Source organism: Ooceraea biroi, chromosome 6, assembly GCF_003672135.1.
Source record: "Ooceraea biroi isolate clonal line C1 chromosome 6, Obir_v5.4, whole genome shotgun sequence".
Lineage (NCBI taxonomy): Eukaryota > Metazoa > Arthropoda > Insecta > Hymenoptera > Formicidae > Ooceraea > Ooceraea biroi.
Window position 1 is genome coordinate 12885025 of NC_039511.1, and position 25920 is coordinate 12910944.

The 25920-nt window shown below is 39.1% G+C and overlaps 2 protein-coding genes across 7 annotated transcripts in view; one reads left to right on the forward strand and one right to left on the reverse strand.

The window, feature by feature from the left end:
- Positions 1–25920, reverse strand: part of LOC105276277 — a 139766-nt gene that overhangs the window by 90853 nt on the left and 22993 nt on the right. The gene's annotated exons all lie outside the window — the stretch shown is intronic.
- Positions 1833–7074, forward strand: LOC105276255 (chymotrypsin-like protease CTRL-1). Its single transcript, XM_011333753.3, has 3 exons — positions 1833–3678; positions 4081–4304; positions 4487–7074. Exons 1-3 carry the CDS (start codon positions 3396–3398, stop codon positions 4670–4672), a joined length of 693 nt encoding a protein of 230 aa, XP_011332055.1. The 5' UTR covers positions 1833–3395; the 3' UTR covers positions 4673–7074.

Below are 25920 nucleotides of genomic sequence, written 5' to 3' on the forward strand. Positions count from 1 at the left end.
GATGGAGGAACCGCGGGAGGAGCCAGGAAAGACGGAGCAGCATCCGGCGGATATCGCGGGGATTTTCCAGGCACGCCGGGATCGAGGTTGCAAACCCCCGGCGAGAAACGAGAACAGTCGAGAGGGGCGGCGATGAGGGGAAGAAGGGGGTGGCACTGACACCACGACCTACATACAGGCCATTGTGCTCCGTGCTGTATATCCCGGTCGGTTGCGTCATCGGTCGGCACAGCCGCAATGTCGAGTCCGGATTTCGGACCGAAGGCGATTGCCGATCGACGTGGCGAACTGACTCGCCCCGTTTCCACCCCCGTTGTTGTCCGCAGTTGTCGCGACGACGAACCATCCTCCCCCGATTGACTTGCGGCACAAAGCTCGCGCATCCGGAAGCGCAGTCGCAGGAAAAGAGCCAAGTGTAGATTTATTTATTTGCCTCTTTCGCGAAATGCGCGCATGAAAATTTTTCCTGCATCCCGGTTATCGAACCAGTCGCGTCCATGTATCCTTCATTTGAAGACAAAACGTGTGCGGATTTTGGGATCAGGCGTACTGTAAAAAGCTGCATCTTAGCAAGCAAACTATTAATTTTAATTTAATTTTTATTTTATTGTGGCTATTCTGGACTGTTTCGTGCGGTAAAATTTAAATTGACGAATTTCAACATGATATAATATTGTATCTTCTATAAAACTTCCTTCTCAACTGATTATAAAGAACGATAATTATATTATAGTGTATTTTTTTACTATAGTTTTACATTTTTCTCTGCAGCTGGTTACCTGCGATACGAATATTGCGCCGCGTATCTTTGCAAGCACAGCGAAATGAAACTGGCTGCTGCCAGATATTGCAAACTACGCGAAATCTACATGTTAAGTAAGAAACCAGCTTCGTGCATCGCGAAATCTACATGTTAAATAAGAAACCTGCAGCTTTGTGCATCGCGAAGTGTCAAACGTTTCGCAAATCTGCCGTAAAGACAATAGTTTGCGACCGTAATATTAAAACAATCTCGTTATGTGAGTGCAATAACACTTTGCGGCGTCATACTTTCCAATGAAATAATGAGTGAGCATGCGATGAATACACCGGCGCCGCAACTGCATTCTATCGCTCGGCGTGCTGTATAATCGAGTTGCGTCATCGGCCGATGGCGCAGCTGCAATGTCGAGCCCGGATTCCGGCCTGGGCACAGCAAACTTGGCTCTTGATCGTTTTCAACTGGCGCATGCTCGGCACAGTACGAGTGAAACATTTTGCCTTTTTTCTCTTTTTTTCATAGGAATGCTATTTTTCGCCGTTTTCGCGCAGCGCGTGACTTAATGAGGGCAAAGTGCCGAAAAAATACTCGAGTTAGCATTTGAGCGAAATGAGAGGGAACCCTTCTTACACACAAGCTATGTTAAGTGCCGTGAAAAATTGAACACCGTACGAGATCGATAAAAAAAACCGGTAAAATAATGAATGCCTGTAATTGCATTTGAGGATAAAATCTTTAAATGCAGCAATCTATAAAATCTTGTTTTTTACGATATACAGAATAATGAAACATTGAGAGAGAAGAATGATTTCAACGATAAACACTCTTGAATAATTTTTATTTACAAAACAACAAATAAGAGTTTGTCTTCTTTTCTTAATCAACAATATGACACGAAAGCGATATATACTCTAAGAAGAAAGAATTTAGAATTCTACTATATCGGATCAATCCACTGTTAAAATTAAATTCAGGGAATTATGTAGAACATCCTGCTCCGACCTGGAAATATTCTGAATTCGCCGAATAAACTATCAGATCGTCAGATCGATCGAGTCGATCGGGCGGACGTTGTCGATAGGTGTGAAAGTATAATATACATTCAATTTTGAATAACGCTGAATAATATTGAAATTTTATTGCGTCGCCGTCGTTGACGGTGTCGGAAGCACCGGCTCTCGCCGGATACATTTCTCGCGCGTCGCAAGACCCTTGCACGACAGGCGCATCGTTTACCCCCCTGTAATTGAATGCGGAACACGACGTGAATCTTCCGGGGGCACGACAGGAGCGCGAAATCTCAAGATTTATGCAAATTGTGCGCGTGTGCGCGCGCGTGACTCTATTTTGCACATGTATACATGTGTGTGTACGGGAACAAGCGAGACAATCGGAGAAGCGTCGAGGGTGCTTGGCATTTTTTCCCGAAATTTCTATCCCTGGTCGTTAAACGAAACCTCTAAATTAAGCCGGGACAATCTGGCTGGAGCAATTAAAAGCAAACAGTTTTATGGCTCGCTCTTTTCGACCTTAATTCGGCGTGCTTAAGCGCCACGCGCGCGTTTGTTAACGACGTTTCGTTGTCGCATAGCTGGTTCGTCGCCAGCAAGTCCACCGATTACATCATGAGTGTAGCATATCCGTCGTGTACAAGGCGGATCGAGCCAACAGTTAGGAGAGGAAACCTGAACTTTTGATAAAACTTTTAAAACTAATACACATTTCATGCAATGCTACATTATGTATTTGATGCAATGAGATATCATGATATTCACCAATCTGAATCTCTAATAGTATTTGGAATTTTCCCACATCTTATCAAAATTCTCGTTAATTATCATCATTAGTTGGGAATCAATAGGCAATAGCATAAATAGGAGAGACAAAAATAACATTCACCACAGTTCATTATGAGACTAAAAAGTGCGGAAGTGTTACTGTGCAGTGTAATTGTCTTGACACTATGTCAGTACTATAGTTTTGCTGAAACTTACTGTTTCAGCACCAATGCAAACGGTAATTTTCTCACGTATTATGGTGAATATGTGATAACTACTTTATGTGACACTTAAACTGCTCAACTAATTTCGAGCATAAATAATAAATAATTAATTTTGTATCTTATAGTAATATATCTATATTACATAAAATATTTTCATTCAATATCTTTATAAAGTTGATAAAACCATTCCCATTTAAGTTATTGATACTATCATCCATATGTTGGTGACATGTTAAATAAATTGTAGTTAATTTTACAAGCGCGCGTATATGCAATATAATTAATTTTCCAATTATTTTACTTTTGAGTCGAATCGTATGTATCAAATCAATTTCTCTTTAACATAATCCGCATTCAGTTAATGTCGTCAATTTTTCCAATCTAATGATTATGACACAACAAGTTAAAGGAACATCAATAATCAATAATAGATGTCGACATAATCAGTATAATCTCTAATTCAAATAATATAATCTTCAAGATATATATAACACTTTCGAATCCCCGTTTCTTTTCTTACGGATGTGATTGATCAGTTTGAAATATTTGATAACACATCGACATTTCTCTTGAACGACAGGTAATACAAGGATAGCAGGCGGACAATATGCACTACCCGCACAATTCCCATACATGGCGGTAGTGCATCGACTCACTAGTCGTGACAGAATCGGGCAGTGCGGTGGCACAATCGTATCCTCGCGATGGGTACTCACAGCTGGCCATTGCGCAGCGGACTTTCCGCGAAAATTCTTGGTGGTATTTGGCATCAATGACAAATCTGGCATAAAATACGATTTCGTCGTGGGACCTGGAGTATCGATGATTACGACCAATGTGGTCATACATCCAGAGTACTCGGCGAGCATCAACGATATCGCGCTGCTCTATATGCCGCGCGACATTCCCTTCTCCAGTATGTACATTTAAAATTGATTTATGTGCATTTGCGCGTGCATTGTCGATTTATATGTAGCGTCAACTTCACAGCTGCGACGGGCTAATGATCATCGATTAATTTAATAATTCATTAACTATTCCGCACACGCCGTGTATATATAATATTTTTGTGTAATATTCCGCAATTTAGGATATATTTCGCACGTTTATATATTTTCACGTCCTTTGTTGTCAAGCGTATAAATGTCAAATGTGCACGGAGACAGGCTAATAACAGAATTGCGTACGTTAAAATTATGTACGTTGCAAACGTTGCCCGAAACGTTTAGTCTCATATGCTTTTAATATCAAATAATTTTTTATATTGTGTCTAATTTACATCTCGTGCATGTATAATTTTAGAAACATTGATTTTCAGGCAGCATTCAGCCCATAAAGCTTGCCGGTTATGCATATGAAAGTTTTGCGGATAAAACGGCTTTCGTGATCGGTTGGGGAAAGGATAAAATGTTCAACAGTGATACGAGAAGGCTCAAATATGCTACATTACCGATTATAAGTAATAGTCAGTGCAAACAATACTGGCAGATCAGCAATGCTCACATCTGCACAGCACCAGGATTAGGAAAGGACGCTTGCCAGGTAAAGTGATTATCATGAGCGATGAGTGGACGGTACTGTCATGCTGTTAAATAAATCATCGAGTAGAATATCCGAATATCCGCAATTTGAGCGAACCTATATAATTTTGCACAGTTTCAACAAATTTAATTCGCAATTGCTTTTTCGTGAAATATGATGTTTGATGAAATTAATTTTTTTAGGGCGACAGCGGTGGCCCTCTCGTCGTAGTGGAAAATGGTCAAGATATTCAAGTCGGTATCGTGAGTTATGGAGATGCATATTGCCCTAGCAACTTTCCTGGAGCATTTACGAGAGTCTCTTCATTTAAACGATGGATTGAGAGCGTAACGAGTAGTGAGAACTCATTTCAAACCGCAGGATATTAAATCCAATATTGCTGCACAATAATTAAGAAATATTTGTATATCATATCTCTTGTTTGAAAATTTATATATCAATAAAAATTCAGACTGCGATTATATACATTCTTCACAAAATTACGCTTGAAAAGATCTTTAATGTCATGTAAAATACATTGCAATAATAAAATTTTTTCTTAACTTTAACAGTTTTAAAAAATCCATAAGATACATTACGCTTGTAACTACGTAACGTACTATGTAACGTAATATCATTTGTAGAAACTACAACCAGCCTTATGTGAAATTTTAATTATTATCTAATTTATATGAAGTCTAGTAATTAAACTATGTATATATTAATATACATATTAATATATGCACATAACATAATTATCTCTGGTAATGAGAATTATATGGACAAACGGAAACTATAATTTAATCACTCAATTTGTAGTAATAATAGCTTATAATATTTGTGTCGAACATATCGATTCCTCGATGTTTCGGATCTTCTTCAGCGCATAGTTTAAAGACTCACTTTAAATCTTGCCTGCCATATTTACATTAAATACAACATATAAAACCTATAATTAATAATTATTAAATTTGATTATTTTCATAAGAAAACTCAGATTTTCTACGGAATTTTTAATTCCGCTCGCGCATGATTAATATAATTTTAATCGAAGCAACATACGAGATTCATTTCATCACGCGGGAATTTCATTTTATTATACCATGGTGGTATCTACTCGGTCTGTACGCTCTGTTTAATGCATTCGTAAATCAACGGCAATTAGCGTTTTACCCCACATGCTTGCAATAATAACGCGCAAGCCAAAGTGCTTAAAACACACAATGAATACGTGCTCGCGCATGCAATTTGTTCATGTGAAAGCGCCGTTGTTGACTTGTTCCCGATCGAGCTGCAAGCGATTGTTCCGAGGGGAGCCAACAACTATCCAGCAGGATAGTTTCCTCTCTTTTCGTCTCTTTTCTCTACGAGACTAGAGGGGGTAACCGTGTTTCCTCCTTCCATCCACGGTCATTACCAGCTATCGCGCGGAGCACAATGTCGGGGCTCCTGGACCGTGCATAATGGCCACTCCGTTCCGCGCCATTGTGACGTCGCCTTTAAAAGCTCGCAGAATACTCGGCGAAATGCTGAATAAGCGAAGCCGTTCGGCATCCCCTTACGCATCTCGACTCTGTAAAACGGTATCCTTCCTTTCGTCAGGAAAAGCCCATCGTTAGTCAAGAAAGTCATACTTCTTGGCGCAGTTTCCGCTTTTCCTCTCGCTTATCCTTGATCATTTACATGGTCATAATCGTATTTTTTTCTTAAATGTTACGTTATTAATATTAAATGTTACGTATATTAAACACATATATGTATATACAATTTACAAGAGAGAACAAACATTAAAATTAGCAAAAATAATTCCATTTAAAATAATTGCAACGTTGTGAACGTAATAAAACTGAAGGAAAAATAATCGAGAGCAAACTTTAATAATAAATATTAGCATGAATCAATTGCGCTCATAGTTACAGCTGAAACTTAGTTTATCGAGGATGAGTGAAGAGACTGCAGCGTTTAGATACGTTTGAATAGACACAGAGATCGCAAGGAGTTGTATTCTCGAGAAGTTTGTATTCGTTCAGATTATACCGGTACCAACTTCCGCGCGCGCCCTAAGTACACGCGGTTTCTCGCATATTGTCTCAGACCAATGAATAACTCGAGTTAGCAGAACACGAAATCGTCTCAATTCGATAAAATAGATATGCCCCATTTGATCCCTGTTACGCTCCGTGTTCCACCTCTGAAGTTTGCGATTCCTCGTTTTCCGTTTACACAAAGTTCATTCACCAGTAGCATTGGCGGCTTTAATTTTGGTACGTTCAGAATAATATCATGATGAAAAGTTTTATTGGACAAATAACTTTAAACAATTGGATGTAGACGCGTTTTAAAATTATTCCACATCGATATTATTATAATATATGATATAGAAAAGGGAATATCTTATATTGAATGATTATATATAAAATGTTCTAATTTTTTCACACTCAGGTAATCAATTTCATATTACTAATATTATTACATTAAAGTGACGTAATTCTTCTATAGAAATATTTAAATTTTGCAGAATATTTGCGAGTTTTTAAACTATATAGGATTTATAAAAATAAATGCATCTCTAGAAATGGGTAAAATTTTTTATAAATCTCCAACTTTTTATTAAAATTGATAAAATTTTATAAATCTCCAACTTTTTATTAAAATTTGGAGATTTATATATAATATTTTATCAAAACAGATTGGTGCAAATCTGTATAATACTACTCTCTTTTTTAAAAACTAATATAATGTTTATTAAAAACGCAATACATAGCTTAATATTTAAAATAATATATGTAGTTTAATATTTTGAACTAATACGAAATAATACTTTGAAATAATATTTTTAAATATTGCGATATATCTTTTCTGTAAAATATTTGAATCATAATTTTGTGATGAACAGATAAACATACAAATGGATTGAAAATTTTATAAAACAAAAATTTTATTTAAACTTTTTTCATAAGATTGCAGCATCTTTTTGATTTCACATTTCATCTCCTCTTCTCTTTCTCAGAAACCGTTAGTACCTTCAATCAACATTAAACAAAGGACATCGATCGTCGTAGGTTTTTTGTCTTAGCCGGTCGCAATATAGGGATTCTCGACTATAACGAGTCTTACTTCCTTTCCATCCAGTTCTCGCCCATCATCCGCTGTAATACCTCGTCACAGCATCTGGATAGCCTCATTTCAGTCAACCGAAATTACTTGCACGTAATTACGAGCGGAATATGCATCGCAGGAACATCAAACTCAATCTGCCGATAACGCTCTGTTCATTAGTTATTATATAAAATGAAAATTGAAAATATACATATCTAATAAATTTGAATATTGTAAACATAATAATCACAAATGTGTGTTGGAGATTCGTCAAAGATAGTCGAAGATAGTCAAAGATGATCTATTATAAATATACTTCTTCATTTAATATCTAACAAATTTCATGTCAATTTTCTTGAAATATTTAAACCTGATAAACAAAAGATTATTTAATAAAAATAAATAATTACTTCTTCCATTTAAACTTAACTTCAGCAATATATCTTAAAAACAAATATGCGTTTGACATGTTCGATAAAGAACGAAACATCAATAGCGTCGGATAGACAAAACGGAAGTGTTAAGCACAAAGAAAACATCGGAGGTAGGTATCGTTTACAACGGTATGTCGCCATTTGAATTTCTACGCGGATTAAACATTTAATTACGTTCCAAGCACTTAGTTCGCGAGACTTGCAAAGCGCGAACGAGAGCTTCGAACGGACAGATGCGCACGGCTTTAAGTTTCACGGAGCTTCCAAGGTTTTACGATCGCCGATCGGACGAAGGCTTGAGATCCCAGATTCGAATACGGTGTTGGCTGGCCTGAACATCTACTCTGAGCCGACACTCCACAGATGTTGCTTTCGGTTCGATCCCTCGCCTCACGCGATAAGTCGATTGCTACGGAAGAGGAAATGTACCCCATACTTCGCGTGCAAGTTTCCCCTGCTTATAAAATGTTAAAATTCTTTCCAAATTTAAAACTTATTCTGCGAGGATCTCGATGCATCTGTTCTTTGATGCATCTATGCTTATATTCGGATCGAGAATAAGCCGGGCATTAGAAAACTTGTGCAAGATCACCTCGAAATATTTTAATGTCCTGATTAAAAAAGCAGGAATCTCAATTAAGAGAAGAAACTATTGGAAGAAATTATTGGAAAAAAGATAATTATTGGAGAAGAACTTATTGGAAGAAAGAAATGATTTCGAAATTATCTGTAACCAATCAAAGAAGGAAACTGAAGAATTAAAATATTCTGATATCAACGATATCATTTCCTCATTTCTTGTCTTTTAGGCAAAATATATGAATCTTTAATATTAAGTATGCACTTAACTTAAAGGAAATGCAATATTTTCCATTAAAGATATTCGACGTGTCCTTCGAGAAAAATGTAAAAGCTTAAGTAAAGAATTATTGGGTTCTTCCGACAGAAATTCTGAGGAATCTGGCAGATCGTTTTTATTACAGGGACTTTAGGGATACGAAGCAAAACAAGCGAAAATCCGTTGATGTTCGCGCAGAAGATTTGGTAGTGCGGAATAGGGGAACGAATTTTATAGATCCGCAGGGGGCCTCTTGACATCTTCACGAGATATATTACATCTTCCGGTACCACTGATGATCGAGGATTTCCTGCTGCGCCAGATCGCCGATGCAAATTGACAGCATTCGTATGCATTTCAGATGGGCTGTAATTGAAAAGCTGCTTGCGGTACTTAAAAGCAGACTTAAGCCGTCAGGAACAGTGAAATAGTATGCCAATTCAACGTGGATGAATAAATTACGAAGTTCCGGCCAGTGTCATGGCGTAAATCAAGAATATAAAACTTGAATATCCGCAAGATTAGAGACGTGCGGCGCGCAAGCAGGCGCTTGATTTGGTTGGAATCAAGAATTTAATCCCAAGTCGTTAATGAACTCCGGAGTCAAGTTCCAATTATGTAGTTTGTAAAGTTACTACTCGACAATGCGCGATGGAAGTAAAAGTTCTCGGTCTTCTCCAGGGAGTCCGTTACTCGGTTTTTTCACTTCCGCGCGATTTTATTTATTATATGCCGGTCCCCGGAGTATATCGCGAAAGTAGCATGTCTAGACGCGACGCATCTGCATCCACGGACTTTGTATCTTGGATAACGGGCAGCTCACAGTTTCTGATGGAAAAGGCAAAGAAAGAGAGAGAGAGGCAGGATGCGGCTAAACGAGGAGAAAAGTAAGTTTTCTAGGTCACAGGATGCGCGAGAAGCGCAGCTGCGACTCCCGACTATCGAGAGCCGAGGAATAAGCGGGAAGAAGAATATCTGCAGAATTATTCAGACCAGTTGTGGACTCTCTCTCTCCTCTCTCTCTCACAAACACACACACACACACACACCCTTTCTCCCCTCAATCTCGCTGAGTTCCGTGAACTTATAACGACCGTGGTGTGCTTTCTTGAACTCTGCCCTCGTTATCGTATGGAATAAATACGCGATTTACATCGACAGTGCCGCGCAGGAGCGCACTGCTCATCTGAATTGCAATTGCCTGTCGCAGATTGTCTCATTCCTCAGCACAGACAAAAAGATATGGCCATAAGACACTGATTATGTATTTAATTCATAAAATTAAACGGCTAATGTCAGAAATTGTATACATTAAACTAAAGTATATCACATTTCCTATATAACTCAGTAATATGTATAACCATGTTTTATATATTAATTATTACGTATAATATATATTCATCGATCTTAGCTTTTTTGGAAGAAATCAGAAATTTCGTGATCAAATCAAATAAAAATTTCGAATCACCCTTCTCTCTCTCTATCTCTCTTTCACTCGCGCTTATTGTGGAAATTTGTTCGCGATACGACGGTGTTCTTGATTATTAAATCAAGCGATTATTGAATCACGCGACATCGCTCACAACTGCAGCGGAATAATATTCTATTATCTCGAATAATTGAATAATAATACTACGAAATAGATACATGTACGATATGCAACGTACGTCGCAGGAGAATAATGCAGGAGCGGCTCTTGTTACATTTCATATTTCATCAATTTGTATTTCATGGGCGTTCGATATTTGATACGCGGTGTATTTACTAAATTTATAAACGAACCGTGCGACCGGACGTTATATTTCGCGCATTCCGCATATATCAATTAGCAATTATACCGTTTAATAATTCCAACGTCCGGTCATTAATGCTAATACCTCTAGTTTAGGTCTCACGCGGATCCATAAACCTCCACGTCGTGAACAACGTCGCTCTTCCGCAAAACGACCGTATATTTCACTGACACGCCCTTCCCTTATTAAAGTGGCGTGTTCTAAGCGCGATAAAAACTAAGACCTAATTCCTCGGCGACAAGTCGTGTTAAACAGTCGCCTTTACTCGCGAGCAGTTATTATTCCTCAGACGATTACGTTATCACGTCATGACGCCGCCGACCGCACTCGTATCAATGTCGAGCATCGCTGACGATTAATTGCACGGGCATATCACTGCAGTTGCCTAAATTAGCCCCGTAGATTAACCCCTTCGCACTCGACGCTCGTTACAACAGACATACCCTTTCTCAAGTTACAACAGCTCAATATGTAAAGTCAAGCGGAATAATTGTCAGACGAATAACAATCAAGATTTAATATCAATTTTTAAATGACGAGAAATTTTACTAATAAAGAAATTATACAGGGTGTTTCCTAAGTAAGTAGACAAACTTAAGGAGGCTATTCCTTGGCTTATTTTAAGAAGAAAAGGTCATATAAACATATGTCCTAAACTGCTTTGTTTTCCAAAAAAAAGTACATCACTGTTTTCGTTCACTTTTCGTTTATTATAGAACAGTTTGTGTTATTGCAAATGAAACAAATGAAAAACAATAGTAACCAAAAAGAAAAATTATAACGAAAAAGAAAATAGTAACTAAAAAGAAAAATAATAACATTACAGTAACTGCTGAAAATGTCCACCTGCAGCCATGATACTGCAGTGCTGTACTTTTTTTGGAAAACAAAGCAGTTTAGGACATATGTTTATATGACCTTTTCTTCTTAAAATAAGCCAAGGAATATCCTCCTTAAGTTTGTCTACTTACTTAGGAAACACCCTGTATATCATGAAGTCATATCCTATAATATGTATTATAAATCCATAAAAAAATTAATAAATAAAGAAATTATTATACATGTAGCATATACATATAGCATAAATGTACTTATTATATAAATTCCTATAATATATTATAAATCCATTTAATAACCTCGGAAAAGTTCAAAATAGAACTCGAGATTGCTGGAAGAACGCCATTAGAACGTCATGAATAGTCAGCCACGAGCCAGTGAAAAATAATTAAGAAATTATACCGTTAATTGCAAACACACTTGAGACGTGGAAACCACTCGTGGAAAGACCAGACTTTCCTCTTAACAAATAAAGACTCAAAAGGGATCGATAGACATAAATTCGCGCTTGTTGCGGTTCGTTCAGGAGATACAAGATTCTCGTACACCAATCATGCTCTTCGTCGTCGGCGTCATTAATTGAGGTAATACTAATTACCGCGAGTTTCGTCCGGTGGGGTACGATGATATCACGATACGCAAGCCCCGGGGATAATTAATGAGCTAGAAACTTTGCTTGTTCCATCAGCCGCAACAATACGCACCAATGCGCAGCGCGGGGCAAGAAGATAGCTCGACTCGTTAGGCAACAGTTTCGCAACAGGCCCGGCTGATGAATCATTAGCTGAATCATTAGTCGGCTTAGCAGACACGTGACAGATTTTCAGTGCTCTCGCGAGCGTTACATGGATGAGCTAATGTATGCGGAAGTGACAATGTTCTAATCAGTTATGACGGTGCGGCGAAATTCGCCACACTTGAATGCGACGCGTTTGCAGGCGTGACGTACATAAATGATCAAGCGGGCACGCGCACGTCATCCGAAACCTAAATTAGCGCGCGCTGATCGATTTAACAGCGATGGAACTCGTTACAAGGCCCACTGCGGCGACCAGGTCGTGAACCAGTTGCACCGGCTGCAGCTGGAATACTAACGACGAACGGGGAATACAATTTTTGACCCCGCTTCCTCCATCTCCGAGCCCTTCACGTTTAACCATGAGATGCAACTACGGTAACGAATTCTCGCACGCACGTTAGGAGAAACGCGAGAATTTAATTATTGATTTTTTCAGTTATATATTTTATGTGATGTTACGTTTTATCATGAATTTACAAAGTACTTTGTTTCTTCGAAAATTAATCTGAGAAGCGTTGGTGTAAATTTGGCGTTTTGCAACGACTCAGTGAAACCCGCCGTAGGAAGCAAATATACAGGGTGTTTCCTAAGTAAGTAGACAAACTTAAGGAGGATATTCCTTGGCTTATTTTAAGAAGAAAAGGTCATATAAACATATGTCCTAAACTGCTTTGTTTTCCAAAAAAAAGTACATCACTGTTTTCGTTCACTTTTCGTTTATTATAGAACAGTTTGTGTTATTGCAAATGAAACAAATGAAAAACAATAGTAACCAAAAAGAAAAATTATAACGAAAAAGAAAATAGTAACTAAAAAGAAAAATAATAACATCACAGTAACTGCTGAAAATGTCCACCTGCAGCCATGGTACACGCCTCAACTCTCCTTTCCATTGATTAACGTACACGCTCAAAAATACCTGGAGTGTTACGTATTTTTTCACATCCATCTATTATGCGATTTCTGAGATCTGTTGAAATTTGTTGACTCGTACTGCAAAAGCACGCTATCCGAAAAGTGAACGAAAACAGTGATGTACTTTTTTTGGAAAACAAAGCAGTTTAGGACATATGTTTATATGACCTTTTCTTCTTAAAATAAGCCAAGGAATATCCTCCTTAAGTTTGTCTACTTACTTAGGAAACACCCTGTATATAGTAGAAGAGACGATACAAGCGAACGGTAAAAATAGGTCGCTAAGGGCGTTTCAGGGCAGCTCGAAACTACGGTTTCCTTTCAAAGTGATAGAAAGTCGGTTGCAATTTCCACGGTTCCTCGCGCGAAACCACCAGCTGGTTTTCATGAATGGTTTCGACGGAACGAAGGGCGATACATTATTTCGCAGTAATATCTATACCCTCTCGTTCCCTTTTCACCCTTCCGGCGAGCCTTTGGCGCTGACTGTCGATGCGATATATTTGTTTCACTGTATGCGATACCGGCTCGCACCTCTAGCTGTAATTTCAGTAATCAAGCGATGGTCTACATAAGATATGTATACGGCAAGAAAATACGCGAGCCGCCAGAAAGAAGCGAGCAAAATGCGAAGTAAATCATACGTCGGAAGCGATTCAACGCGAGGAGGACATTTTACGCGAAACTTGCACGCGATATCTCAAATGAGCACTATTCGTCTGACAATCTAGTTTTTCTCATCAGGTACGTGTCTGATGTCTGATAAATTAAAATTGTGTCGTGTAATTTAAAGAAATTGAAATAAAAACTTGTTTTTTTAACACGAAAATTACTATACCGACAATTTATACACTTATTTCTGCCGAACATTATCAATATACGTAGGCGATAAAAGAAAATGAGATTGCTGTCAAGTTCTGAAGACGAGAATGAAGAAAACGACCAGCACATTAAAGTTTCTGTTGATGGATTTCTGTTGAATGCAGAATTTTCAAAAGTTTAAAATCGGTCATTTAACTGGAGTAATAGTTTTAGTGTTAACGTATCATTACATCTTAATTATTACATCTTACGAAAATTTTTATTGTTTAATTTAAATTAAATTACATTAAAATTATGTTTCTTTATTCATTGAGTAATAACTTGAGATATATCGTGCAGCGTACATCATATGACCGAGGAAAATTTATATTTTTTGGAAATAAAATATTCAAGATACAGTTTTTTTCATCGCCGTCAACGGCAATGGTCAATTTGTGAAAATATTCATAAATTTCTTATATCTACTCGTCCTGTGTTTCCTCAGGGCTTCAAACCGTCTGGCTACGGTTCTTGGCGTGTCACGCCGAAATGAGGTAAACGAATCACGTAACGTATATTCCTAGCTTTCATTCTTGTCGTTATATCTCTCTTCCATTCCGAGGAAGGGAATGAAATTTTTACGTTCGCTGAGTGTCGTCGACATTCGTTCTGGAACGACGCGAGAGTGACCGAGTAGTCATCGTTACGGACGCTTCAGCAGTAGTAAAAGTCACGAAAACTGATCGGTCTTGACGTCCGGAACACGCGGTGAATGGACGTCTCTGATTTCCAGTAGTGGAAACAGCCAGTGACGCCAGACACTCTGTTCTGAGGATAACGATATACATATATAAGCGATGATTGTAAGATGTAATGGGAGTTGCGTTTGTCGATATGCGGGCAAACAGCTCGACGGAACGAACAGGCATAGATCCTTCAAATATACCAAACGCAAAAAATATTATTAAATATTATGTGTGGGAAACGCTTTATCCCTACGATTGCGTTTCAATGGAATAAACACCTTTTTTGGCTTTTTATTCTTTTTAATATTTTTCTTCAATATTTATTTTAAACATTTTATTTTAACATTTAACATTTTAATTCAACTTTTTATTTGTATCAAACAATCTTCTTCCGCCTCGACGTTTGGTCTGCGTTGCTCGAGTCGAGGTAGGCGTCTCGCAGATTGGCTCCGTCTGCTTATACTCTTCCAGTGCCTCCTTTGATCGTGAGAATGTTCACGCCGAATTCGCCATCTGATTTCTTCTCAGTGTATTTTGTTTTAATTGTGAAGTTGCTGCAATGCTGTGACGTTACGTACTTCCTTGCAGTGGCGTGTCCGCCACATTATGCATACTTTGGCTTTTAATCATTAATGTGTATTTTGTATTGCAATAATACCATAATGTATTCCAGCATCTTATAATCAAAACATCACAGTAACGTGTAGGAAAAGAATTATATCTACAGATAACAATAAAGATGCAAAGAGTGGTCAAACAATCTCGAGAGAAAACACGCGATACATGTACACACACATCAAGATAACAAATACCGATAAATCCGCAATGAATAATCCAAAAGCAAACGCAGTGATTCTATTATTTCGTTTAGACGAGAGATACGGCAGTGAGCGGATTGGCGCTCGCGTAAACGTCGAAAAGAACAAAAGGACGAGGGGGTAAAGGGACATTGGCACGTCCGCCGAAACGAGGACTCGGAAGCGAGTCGACGGTGTCGTGCAAAAGCGGCACGGCGTTATCGTACCATGTCGTCGCTACATAGCGAAGCCCGCGTCCCGTTATCACGTTTTATCAGAACTCAAACTGCTGAAAACCACCCTTGCACTTTCCACCCCGTTTTCGACGAGGGACAGCAGTCCTCCCGTACGCGCGCTCTAACTCCCGCGTCTCTTTCGCCTTCCGTCTGGTGTATTTGCTTAATTCGATTCCGCGCCGCCGCACAGAGTAATGGAAATAATGGAATTCATCTGACAGGACAGCTGGTCCCAAGTTGGGCGCGATGATAGTACAAAACGAAAACGATTAGTGGGACAGGAGGATGAGATAGACGAGCAAGAGAAGGAACTGCTGTAACGCGCGATGCGAGATAACGACTTCTCACGGCACGTACACGCGCCGATGCCTTTCCAGTTGATAATCGCATGGGCGTACGGCCTATTTACGCTCTCGCATAATGAGCTGATAATAACGGCGCGAGTGTCAAACGTGATACACAGACACGAGGGACCATTGTACTCAAATTCGCTATACTGAATTGCGACATGCGCGAAATGACGTGTCGTGGAAATCGCAGTTTTAGTTTGAAGCGCTTCCAGGCCGCGGCGAAAATTTCCACAATGCGATACTTCAGTCGAGTGGAATGCTGCGTTTCAAGTGAATTAACGCGAACAAAATAATTAGGCAAGATCGCGTCAATGAATATCACATCGTGACAGCAACAAGCGTTACAGATAAATTACGATATACAAGTGAAAACTTCCACAAAGTGCAATAACGATAATGGATATCGTAGGAAGGAAACGCGTATTTCGGAGCACGTCCACTCCATTCTGCGATTTTTCTAATCCGCGAGAAATGAAGCGTATTATGAGGGTTGTTGCGCTGAAACGCCGAGCTGGATAAGCACAAAGAAGCGGATTTCGGGAGAAAAATGGCTTCCATCCTTTCCCTTGAAGATACAATGGTTTTTTAATTCCTCTCTATTATACGTTCATTATACGTGCGCTCCTTGTACTCGATGTTCTCTGAGGTCTCACTCAAAGTATAATAAAATTGTGCATTATTATTATTATTATTATTATTATTAATTTATTACGAAATGTGCAATATGTATTTTAGAGATAACGATATTTCAAATAACATTATAAATTTTTTCCTTACAAAACGTTTCAAGGATTTGCCGATACCGTTCGAGCGTACTTAGGTTTCGCAAAAAATAACTAGACTTGTTGCGCCCTTCCTTTCCTGTTCCCTTCTTCCGCGATTAAACGTTCTCTCGCGGTCGCAAATATTTCACAGCGAAACAGCTGCGCGAAACACAAGCTTGCAAGTCCCGCTCGAGATGCGACGCTCGCAGCGAGCGTTGTCGCGCAACTTTCCGAGTGTCTCGTGAAACCCTTAACAAACTCGCGGAAATTTTTCATTTCTGTACGTGCTCGTTACGAGAACGGCTGCGTGAAACAAGGGTGAATACGCCGGATACGCTCAACGTTTGCGCGCGTTCCTACCGCGTCTCGAAAACGTTGCGACGACTCCGCGATGACTTCGCAGTCACCGCGACAAATTCGCGAGAGACGTACAAATCGCCGTTGTTACACCTGCATCCCGAGCCGTATCTTCAGAGCGGAATTAGCCGCGACTTTTCTCAGACTTACGCGAATCATTGACAAACGTCCACGTTTCATCCGGGCAATCCGTCACGGAAATCCCGCTGTGTCGCGACGATTCCTCAGCAAAGAGTCCGGAGAACGTGCAGAGCGGAAGGCTGCCTCAGAAAGAAATGCCTCACGGATTCGGGGACATATTTCGCGACGAATTCCCGAAGGGAATGTCTCGTCCGGTATTTCTTCCCGGTGAATTAACGCGTCCCGTCCCGTCCGCGAGTCGAGAGCAACCAATTCCCGTTGTGTCTGGGTGATCCATCACCGGAAACGAACTATCGTCTTCTGTCCTTTCTCCGATGTCCGGCCGTGGGTCCGTTTACGACCGGCCGCACGGAAAACGGGAAAAAGCCAGCTTCGTTTTGAGAATACACGCAGGTACGTGCATGAGAGACGAACTCTGGGAAAATCGACAAGACAGACGCAGGCAAAAGCTTCAAGCTGACACTTGAAGAGTTCAGCAACCCGTTGACTATAGATCGCATCCCCTTCGCCACTCACATCGACCTGCTCTTCTTCCCCCCTTTTCCATCTCCTCCTTTCTCATTCTCTCTGTCTCATCGCGACTGTAATTTCTCCCTCGGTGATCGACTTTCTCATGCTGTACCGTTCATCTTGTTATTGGCTGCTTCGCTGTTTATTTAGACGAACTAGTAGCCTGCACGCAGAAAAACACTGTCTGTATCTTTAAACTTTTTTATGTGGAACTCGTGATACGGTTGATCTGCCTGAACGTAGCTTGCGGAAATATTTCCTTAACGATCGTGAATACAAATAAGAAAAAGGGAACGTTAAAAGCGTTAAGCTTTTACATCGAGGCGGAAGAGAGAAAGAACGGAAATATAAATGGACAAACAACAGAGACAGAGAGGCGTAGGCAGGGGGCGATCTTCTGTGGTCCCACGGGAATCGCGCTTCGTTGCGAAACTTGAGAAATCATATCTATTCAGTGGCTAATTCGCGAACTCTGCGTCGCCCGAACAATCACGCTGGTATCGATCTTGGTGATGCACGGTTTGCGTCTTGAGATGGTTGTATAATACTATGGACGAAGGTGGAGAAAGGTACTGTGTATTCTTTATTGAAAAACTGTATGCATTTGATTTTATTACACGTACAGATTATTTATATATACAAATCTTTTGTATATATATTTGTTTTCAAATAAACAAATAATTATTTTTCTACATTTTACTTGATGTTTATATTTTGTATATAGCTTTATTTCAACTACAATAGACAATTCCAACTAAAATGCAGACGGTGATTTTAGAAAGGTATGACTACGTAGTTAATAATAATAAAGTCATTCCTCTCATCGTCCTCTTAGAAATTTTTTACACGTGTCAGAAGTAGTTAAAGTGTTAATTATCAAGTATAATTGGATGTAATCATTCATTCGAGGCACGTATTCGCGGAATAACGAAAAATCGGCTGAAAAGAATGTCCGAGAAGAAGGAGCAAGTTATGGAGGAGAACATGGCAGAGAAAAGGAGAAGCAAGGACTCTCCGGAGAACCCTTGAGAGATCCTGCCCCGTCGTAAAACTCACAAAATCAACTCCCGTTTTGCGATCTTGGGAGAGTCCTTGTTAAGGAACGTCCTTAACGAAAATGACGTCGGCGATGCTGCCGCAGAAAAATCGAGCAGCAAGCCGAGGATTCTCATGAAGCGGAAATTGGAAGCTCAGGCCGCGCCTGTTTTCTCTTGATCGCCTGACAAAAACTCCTAAATCGCTTTATTATGCAGCGGGGCAAGCCGCACGCAAAAAACACCGTGGCACCGACCGCATTAAGACCCGAGAATTTTCCTATTTTTGCACAAAATAGAGGAAGGCGACGCCGTAAAGCTTTCGGGTATACTGCGACATGCAACGCATTTGTGATTTTCACTACATTTCGTTATGATGTCTCCGCCACGTAAAATGTTTCTCTAGCCCACCATATTTCTCCCTTCGTCATGTATATTTATGAAAGTCAATTTAATTCAATGTACTCAACTATCATTCCGTCGAATAAATTAAAGTTAACGTACTGCTCAACGTTATTCCAACGATATCGCGAGTTTTGATTTTATCTCATCCCGTCAAGTCTCGGACCGGACCGCGATGAAAATCTCGCTTTTCAGAGTGGTAAAGTTGCTTCGTAATCAGGAGATTACAACTTTCCGTCCTCGCAAAATTTCGGCGCGCTTGAGACTCCACGAAGGATTTGAATTAAAATTCTTAAGCCAAATCTCTCTCGACTGTCGTTTGACGTGCGGCTACGGGGACGAAAATGCAGGCAATTTAACAAAACAATCCCAGGGATGGGCGGCGCGCTCGCGCACACAAATCGAACAAAGAAAACTTCAGTCTTGAGCGCCTCGGCGCAAAGTCTTCCTCTAATTTTATTTCACGAGTTAGTGCATCGCACTCCTCCCGAGTAACATCATGCAAGACTGCATCGAAGTCGAGACGACGAAGAGATGGATTGGTGTCTGGGGATTTTAACCATACTTTAATTAAAATTCGATGCAGCATCGTACGGCTTCAGAAAAAGAAGCATGTGAGCGAGCTCGAAAAAACAGCCAATGAACGTAGTTTTTTCTCTTCGGCTTCCGTACAGAAATTGTGCACGGTGAACGATTCGGTTCATCAAAAACATTGTGCGAACGCGGTTACGATTCCCGATGGTAAAGCAAAAAGAGCGATAAAAAGGAAGGGAAGCAAGCACCTGCGTTTTAGCTTTTGATTCTGTCTATAATCTAACGAGACTTCACGTACCACTAATTCACCAAGTGGATAATATCCGTTTAATATCCGCATTTCGAATTACAGATAACCGTTCGAAATTTATATTTAGTCGCGTCGAAATAGTGAACCGCAGCATGAATAAATGGAAATGCTGTCACGAGATATTTAATATTTAATTTTGAAGTCTTGCAAAATACGAGATGGCAATTAATTAAATTTTACCCGAGAGAAAACTGACTTCAAATTGATCAAAGAGATGCGGGAAGGAGAGGAAAACCCGCGGGATACTCTATATATGTATCATTCTGCATATATAACTCGTACTTATGTGAAAAGCAAAGAAGCACACAATATCATCCCATTAGGTTCTTCCAACTAGAATCTTTCGACGATTGTTCTCTTGGTCGAAAAGCTCGCGGCGACTTTTTCCGAGCATCTATCATCATTCTTGACGCGTAATGGTCTTTTCGTCCCTCTTGTGTCCGAACGTTCATCTCGCACCGTTATATTTGATAGATTACGGTCAAAGTAATTAAGCGGTGCTCGCGCATTTGTAGGTGTACGTGCGATCGAATATGTAACCGTGATATGTAATTAGAGACATGTAATTAGGAAAAACACGTAGTTGAAGAAGTCAAGTGACGCTTCTCTCTCTATTTAAATACAAGCATCTAACAAATATTTGTAATTTACAACGTTTGCAGTTCCGTTCTTCATCATCGAAAAACTGGAGCCAGCTTTGACTTTCGAGTCCTCTTCCATGCATCAATCATCCCCGCATTGCGCGATTAGAATCCCCGCGCCGGTAGCAAACCTCTCCACCGATGCATTCCCCTGTCCGTTCGATACCTCGCGACCATCCCGAGTTACAGCAGAAAATCGCCACGTGAGTAAAGTTGTTCTTAACAAAGGAACGCTGACGCGGCCGTTATGGGAGAAGCACGAGCTTTCAGCTCTACCCGTTTTCAGTGGCGTTCTTCAATTTGCGAGGCCAAGCGCAAAATCTCCGCGCGCACTCAGTGAAAAATAGACGTAACACGAAGAATAAAGTAACAAATCCATTTCCAATAATATAATAACTGTAATATAATCTGAAAAGCAAAAGAAAAGCAAAAGAGAATATATATATATATATATCTTTTATTATTTTCAGAACCTGAATTACATATGGAACAACAAGATATGAATAATAATAGAAATATAGAAAAACAGCAGAACTTTAAAAATAACATACAGCACAAAAGATCTCATAAAATTATAAGATTATTTTTATACACAATAATTTTTCTATTCTTAATACATAAAAAATATAATAAAGAAATTATAGTATTTCATGTAGACACTTTAAAACAGATCAAATGAAACTTTTAATAAAATATTTAAAAACGTAGGTACTATTTCAATTCTTGATGAATTTTCAGAAGTTTGATTCTTTTCACATGTTGAGCGGATAAATCTAAAAGTTCGGGGCAACAGTCACAATCTGCTGTTAAAAATAGAGTATTAAAATAAGCGGATATTCATCAATTGGCTGGAGTCGGCCCTGTCCATTTCTCTTTCTGTCGTTCTTTTCTAACATCGTCTCCTTGACATCCCCGTAGCAGCGAACATCCCTTCGTCGCAAACTCACCCTGCCTTAACCTTTTATGTCCCCGTCTCATACATAGTATCATCACAAAATATAATACAACGTCAGACAATGTGTGTCATTCGCAGACATTTGCGCCTGCTGCCGTTCACTGAGATGAAAACAGAAACGCCATTGTGCCGATGATCCCGATTACATCGACAAGCATTGCTTTTCCTCGATCAAAGAGATTTATCTTGACCTGGGCTAGATCAATATATCGTCTTTGATTGTACCATTCCTTAGTGATACGAATCGTGAACTTGTTAAATAAGCAAATAAAAGCAATAAAAGCAAACTTTAGATGTATGTAGTTTTTGTTCATGCTAATTTTATTCTAATGTGACATTTCGGAGTTCTCTTTTTTTCTCTTTCTCTCTCTCTGTATAAAGTCACATATAGCACTTCAATAAATGGACTCGACAAAATGTTCAAACAAAAATTCATTTATTAAGATACTTTTTGTTAAAAAAGATATCACGCTTTGCGTTCTCTTTGTGCACACATCCCGCGACGGTTAACCGTTTTACACAAATCGTAATTGAACGAGTCGAGAATCGGAGAACTCCATCACGCGCCGCTCTCGACGGGCAGCTATACAGTCATCACTTTATTTCCGATTCTTTCTAATCCATTGGCTTCGCGATGCTTCCATTTCAGCGAGAGATTGCACATGAGACCTCCGAGAAGGAACGGAGAACGTACTCGAGCGGAAATGGGGAAATGAGACAAATATGCGGCGAGAGATGCGAGCGAGGCGATTCGTGCGCGATAAAGTCACGACGACGACGCGTTGCGCTGCATGAAACAAATTCGAGCAACTGCAGAAAGGAACTGCTGAGAAAGATCGCCTCGACGATTACTCAGCGGGCGTGATCGACAAAAGGTGGTAGCGACAATAAACCGATATATAAATCACGCAATGGATTCACTGGGCGGGTCACAGAGCGGAGCGGAAGTGTCACACAGAAAGCTACAGTCACTGCTGCAGCGCCATAAAGAGCACATCGTTCACTTCCGGGCTGATTGTTGCGAAAATATCAAAGCACATCGCCCATCCGAGGAGCTGGAATGCCTCTCTTCCATCTTTCAAGCATCTTTTTTACGTCTTTTTACGCTAATCGACCGTAATCCGCTTTTGATGAACCGCGAAAGGTGCGTGCTGCGCGACTTTATGCGTGTGGCCGAACGCGTAAAATCTCGCGTTTGTGTTTTACGAGCGAGCGCATTTCCCGTTCCTTGAGAATTTCCTTTCTCCTCCTTATTAGACACATATACATATGCAGAATGGTGTAACTGAGAGAAAAAAAGATTCTTGATATGTAAAAAGTTAAAAGTATAAAATAAAATGTTAATACACGATAAAAAAATAGTAAAGCACATAAACTATAAATGAATATCAATAATAATAAATACTATTATAATATTTTATAATGGTTTTCGAATCGATTTCTTTTTTGCATTACGCATGTCGTTTCGATTGAGATAATGGACAGAATTAATTCGATCTCGCATTCATTAAATCACCATAAAATATTTATACGCTATACACATTTCAATTGTGTTAAACTCTGAAATAAACTTTATCGAAAATACAATTGGAAAATATGCGCTGCACGAGACGTATACGGGAAACGTTCGCACAAGTCGGCATGTATCGTACGAAACAATAAAACGCGTCTTTGCAGATTACGAGCATTGAATTAAACTGATTCAACAACGAGCGAGCGATATCGCGAATCAGTGCGAACGACGAGGAGGGAGAAATAGGTCACTTTCAGTGCGAAGGGCATTGCTCCCAGAAAGCAGCTTTAAATATAGAGATATTTCATTAATCGATTATCCATATCTGTGTACCCTTGGACATATTTGCACGAATTCGATTTAGCCACAGAAATGATACATACTAAAGATAATTGTTTCTCCATGTTACTAGCATTAACAATCGAAAATCTCGGGCAAAATGAATAATACGCTTTTATTTTTCATAATTTTACTTAATTATATTTAAATATTCACTTACAGTAACGATTAATTAATTAATTTCCTAGCACAAAGTATAGTATTATTCATTTTAACAAACATTGATTTTAGTTTATGCGTATTAATATTAGCTGGAATATTCATTAATTAATCGTTCCATATATTACCACAATTGATTGTTGTTAACGGCGTTTTCCTGTTTTCTCGGCCGCTTCAATAAAATTGCATAATACTCATTACAAAGAGAATTACATCCGATGTAATTCAAATACGCGCAATTGATTATCATCGCGCCAACATGGAACGTAATTCTCTGCCGACATTTCGTTCTCTCGTTAAAATTGAAATGCACGTTGCAGAGTGAGAAACGAGATTTCTAATCCGCGCAGGTGAAGGAAAGCCTCAGGTGGTCGACCTTAATAGCCCTTCGGGGATACCTTGAAAGAGCCCGTTTTTCACGATTTACGAAAAGAGTTTTGAGTACATACCGTTTGCACATACGAAATTCTCGAGAACGCCCTCGAGTCTAATGGATTCGTGTGTCAGGCACGATTACGTTAGAAATTAAGTGTTCTTGACAACTGAGGAACCCGTCTGGCAGCGTTTGCTCACCGACTTTTCTGTTCTTTTTTTTCAGTTTAATCCGTTCCTTCTCTTTCGTTAATTAATACGGTCCCCGCGAGCTGGAGATTCCTGTATTTCTAGCCACGAAATACCTTGAACTCTAGTAATTTGCCGATCGATACGATATGTGTCACGTATAGCCGTAGGGAATCCACAATGCTGCGAACGTATGAGAGACCTGCGGTCAAATTTTATGGGTTTACATCAGCTCACGAGATAATCCGATTCAGGGCCATCTGTTTTGTTACACCAAAACCAAACCTCAGACTGCCGAAGCAAGAGAGATAGATTTGCAATTAAAAAGCGATTATGATAAAAATTCCAAGCTTTCCCAATAATATATTATTAATGTCAAGAGATAAATAATAGATTTTTAACGTCAAGAAATCTTGATTAAAATTTCCGAATATAAAAATTTAATAATCATTAGATAACGAGAGATATCACAATATTTGTTGTTGTTTATTAAAAAATTTTAATAATAATTTTATTCAACATAGTTGATATAATAATTTATTCACCAAATCTTGTAATACCTATGTTTTGTTAGCAAGTTTATTGCAGCCTTTTCATTGTAATTATAAGCTGCATTATCGCAAACTTTATAACGCTGTTCCATTTACGGCCATCTTAACTGCTTCACTTGATTGTATTTTATGATAAAAAAAACATGTTCTCCATGCACTTTGTTCAACTTAGAGAAAGATGTATTCTCATAAACTTTTTACTCTACTGAAAAATTATTCTGGTAGTCACACCTGATAATCTAATATTTCGCTGAAATTGCTATAGAACGATCCATTAATTAGCACAATCACATTAGTGATGCTTTAAAAAAGCATCTGACTCTTTATATCGATTCCGTATATCCATTCGTGGCATTTTAGAGAGGGATAAATTTGCGGATCAAGTCCTCTCATTTTCAGCAATTTAAAATATTATGTTACATCTTTCTTCCTCTTCGGTTCGGGAAAGGGAGGATGACTGAGTGTTAACAGAGGCCAGAAGGCTTCTGGAGGTGAATACCTTAAGAAGGATTTAAGGGATCGCCGATCCGGGCGAAGAAATCAACACGAAAAAATCGTCGAGATATTTTCACAGTTAAGGGGGATCGACCCGGGATCGCCTTAAATTTCTTTCGCCTTTTTCCTCACTTTCCCTCTTTTTTTCTCATTTACATTCCAATCGCATTCCATTCGCCTTCCATCCGCTTTTGCTGAATCACCGATGTACAGATACATTGACATTAAAAAGATGGAAAACAAAAACATTCATTGCATTTCATTCAAGTGTATAAAAACATATCGAACAAGTCTCGCTTATACATTGCATTTTAACGCAATCGTTTGCAACACAGCAGTAGAAAGTGATTCGGACAGAATTAATCACAAAAAATGTTATTGTAATTTTTACTTCTTGTTATAAATAATTCTCTGACATCTCATTTAATATAGATAATTATCGAAAATACAAGAGTAACAGCTTTGATCGAAATTGATGCTTCATACCTGAAGAGATTTGATACTTTATGATTTGTTGACGTACACGAGGTGTACGTGTAAATCAATGCGTGAAACGGGGATATATTTCACTTGTGATTCGATAAACGTGCAATGAACGTAGACAAACGAGATTTATGTCGATAACGATAAGAGCATATGTACCAGCACGAACGACAGGGATTTACACTGATCCACGTAGAATAAGCTGCATGCAAATATGAAAAAACAGATCAATCTCGAATAAGA

Bases quoted from the DNA above. Each gene is read 5' to 3' on its own strand.
- LOC105276255 (XM_011333753.3), top strand. From the start codon at position 3,396: ATGGCGGTAGTGCATCGACTCACTAGTCGTGACAGAATCGGGCAGTGC. The intron at 3,679-4,080 runs GTATGTACATTT...ATTGATTTTCAG, and splicing joins GCGCGACATTCCCTTCTCCA to GCAGCATTCAGCCCATAAAG. The intron at 4,305-4,486 runs GTAAAGTGATTA...TAATTTTTTTAG, and splicing joins TAGGAAAGGACGCTTGCCAG to GGCGACAGCGGTGGCCCTCT.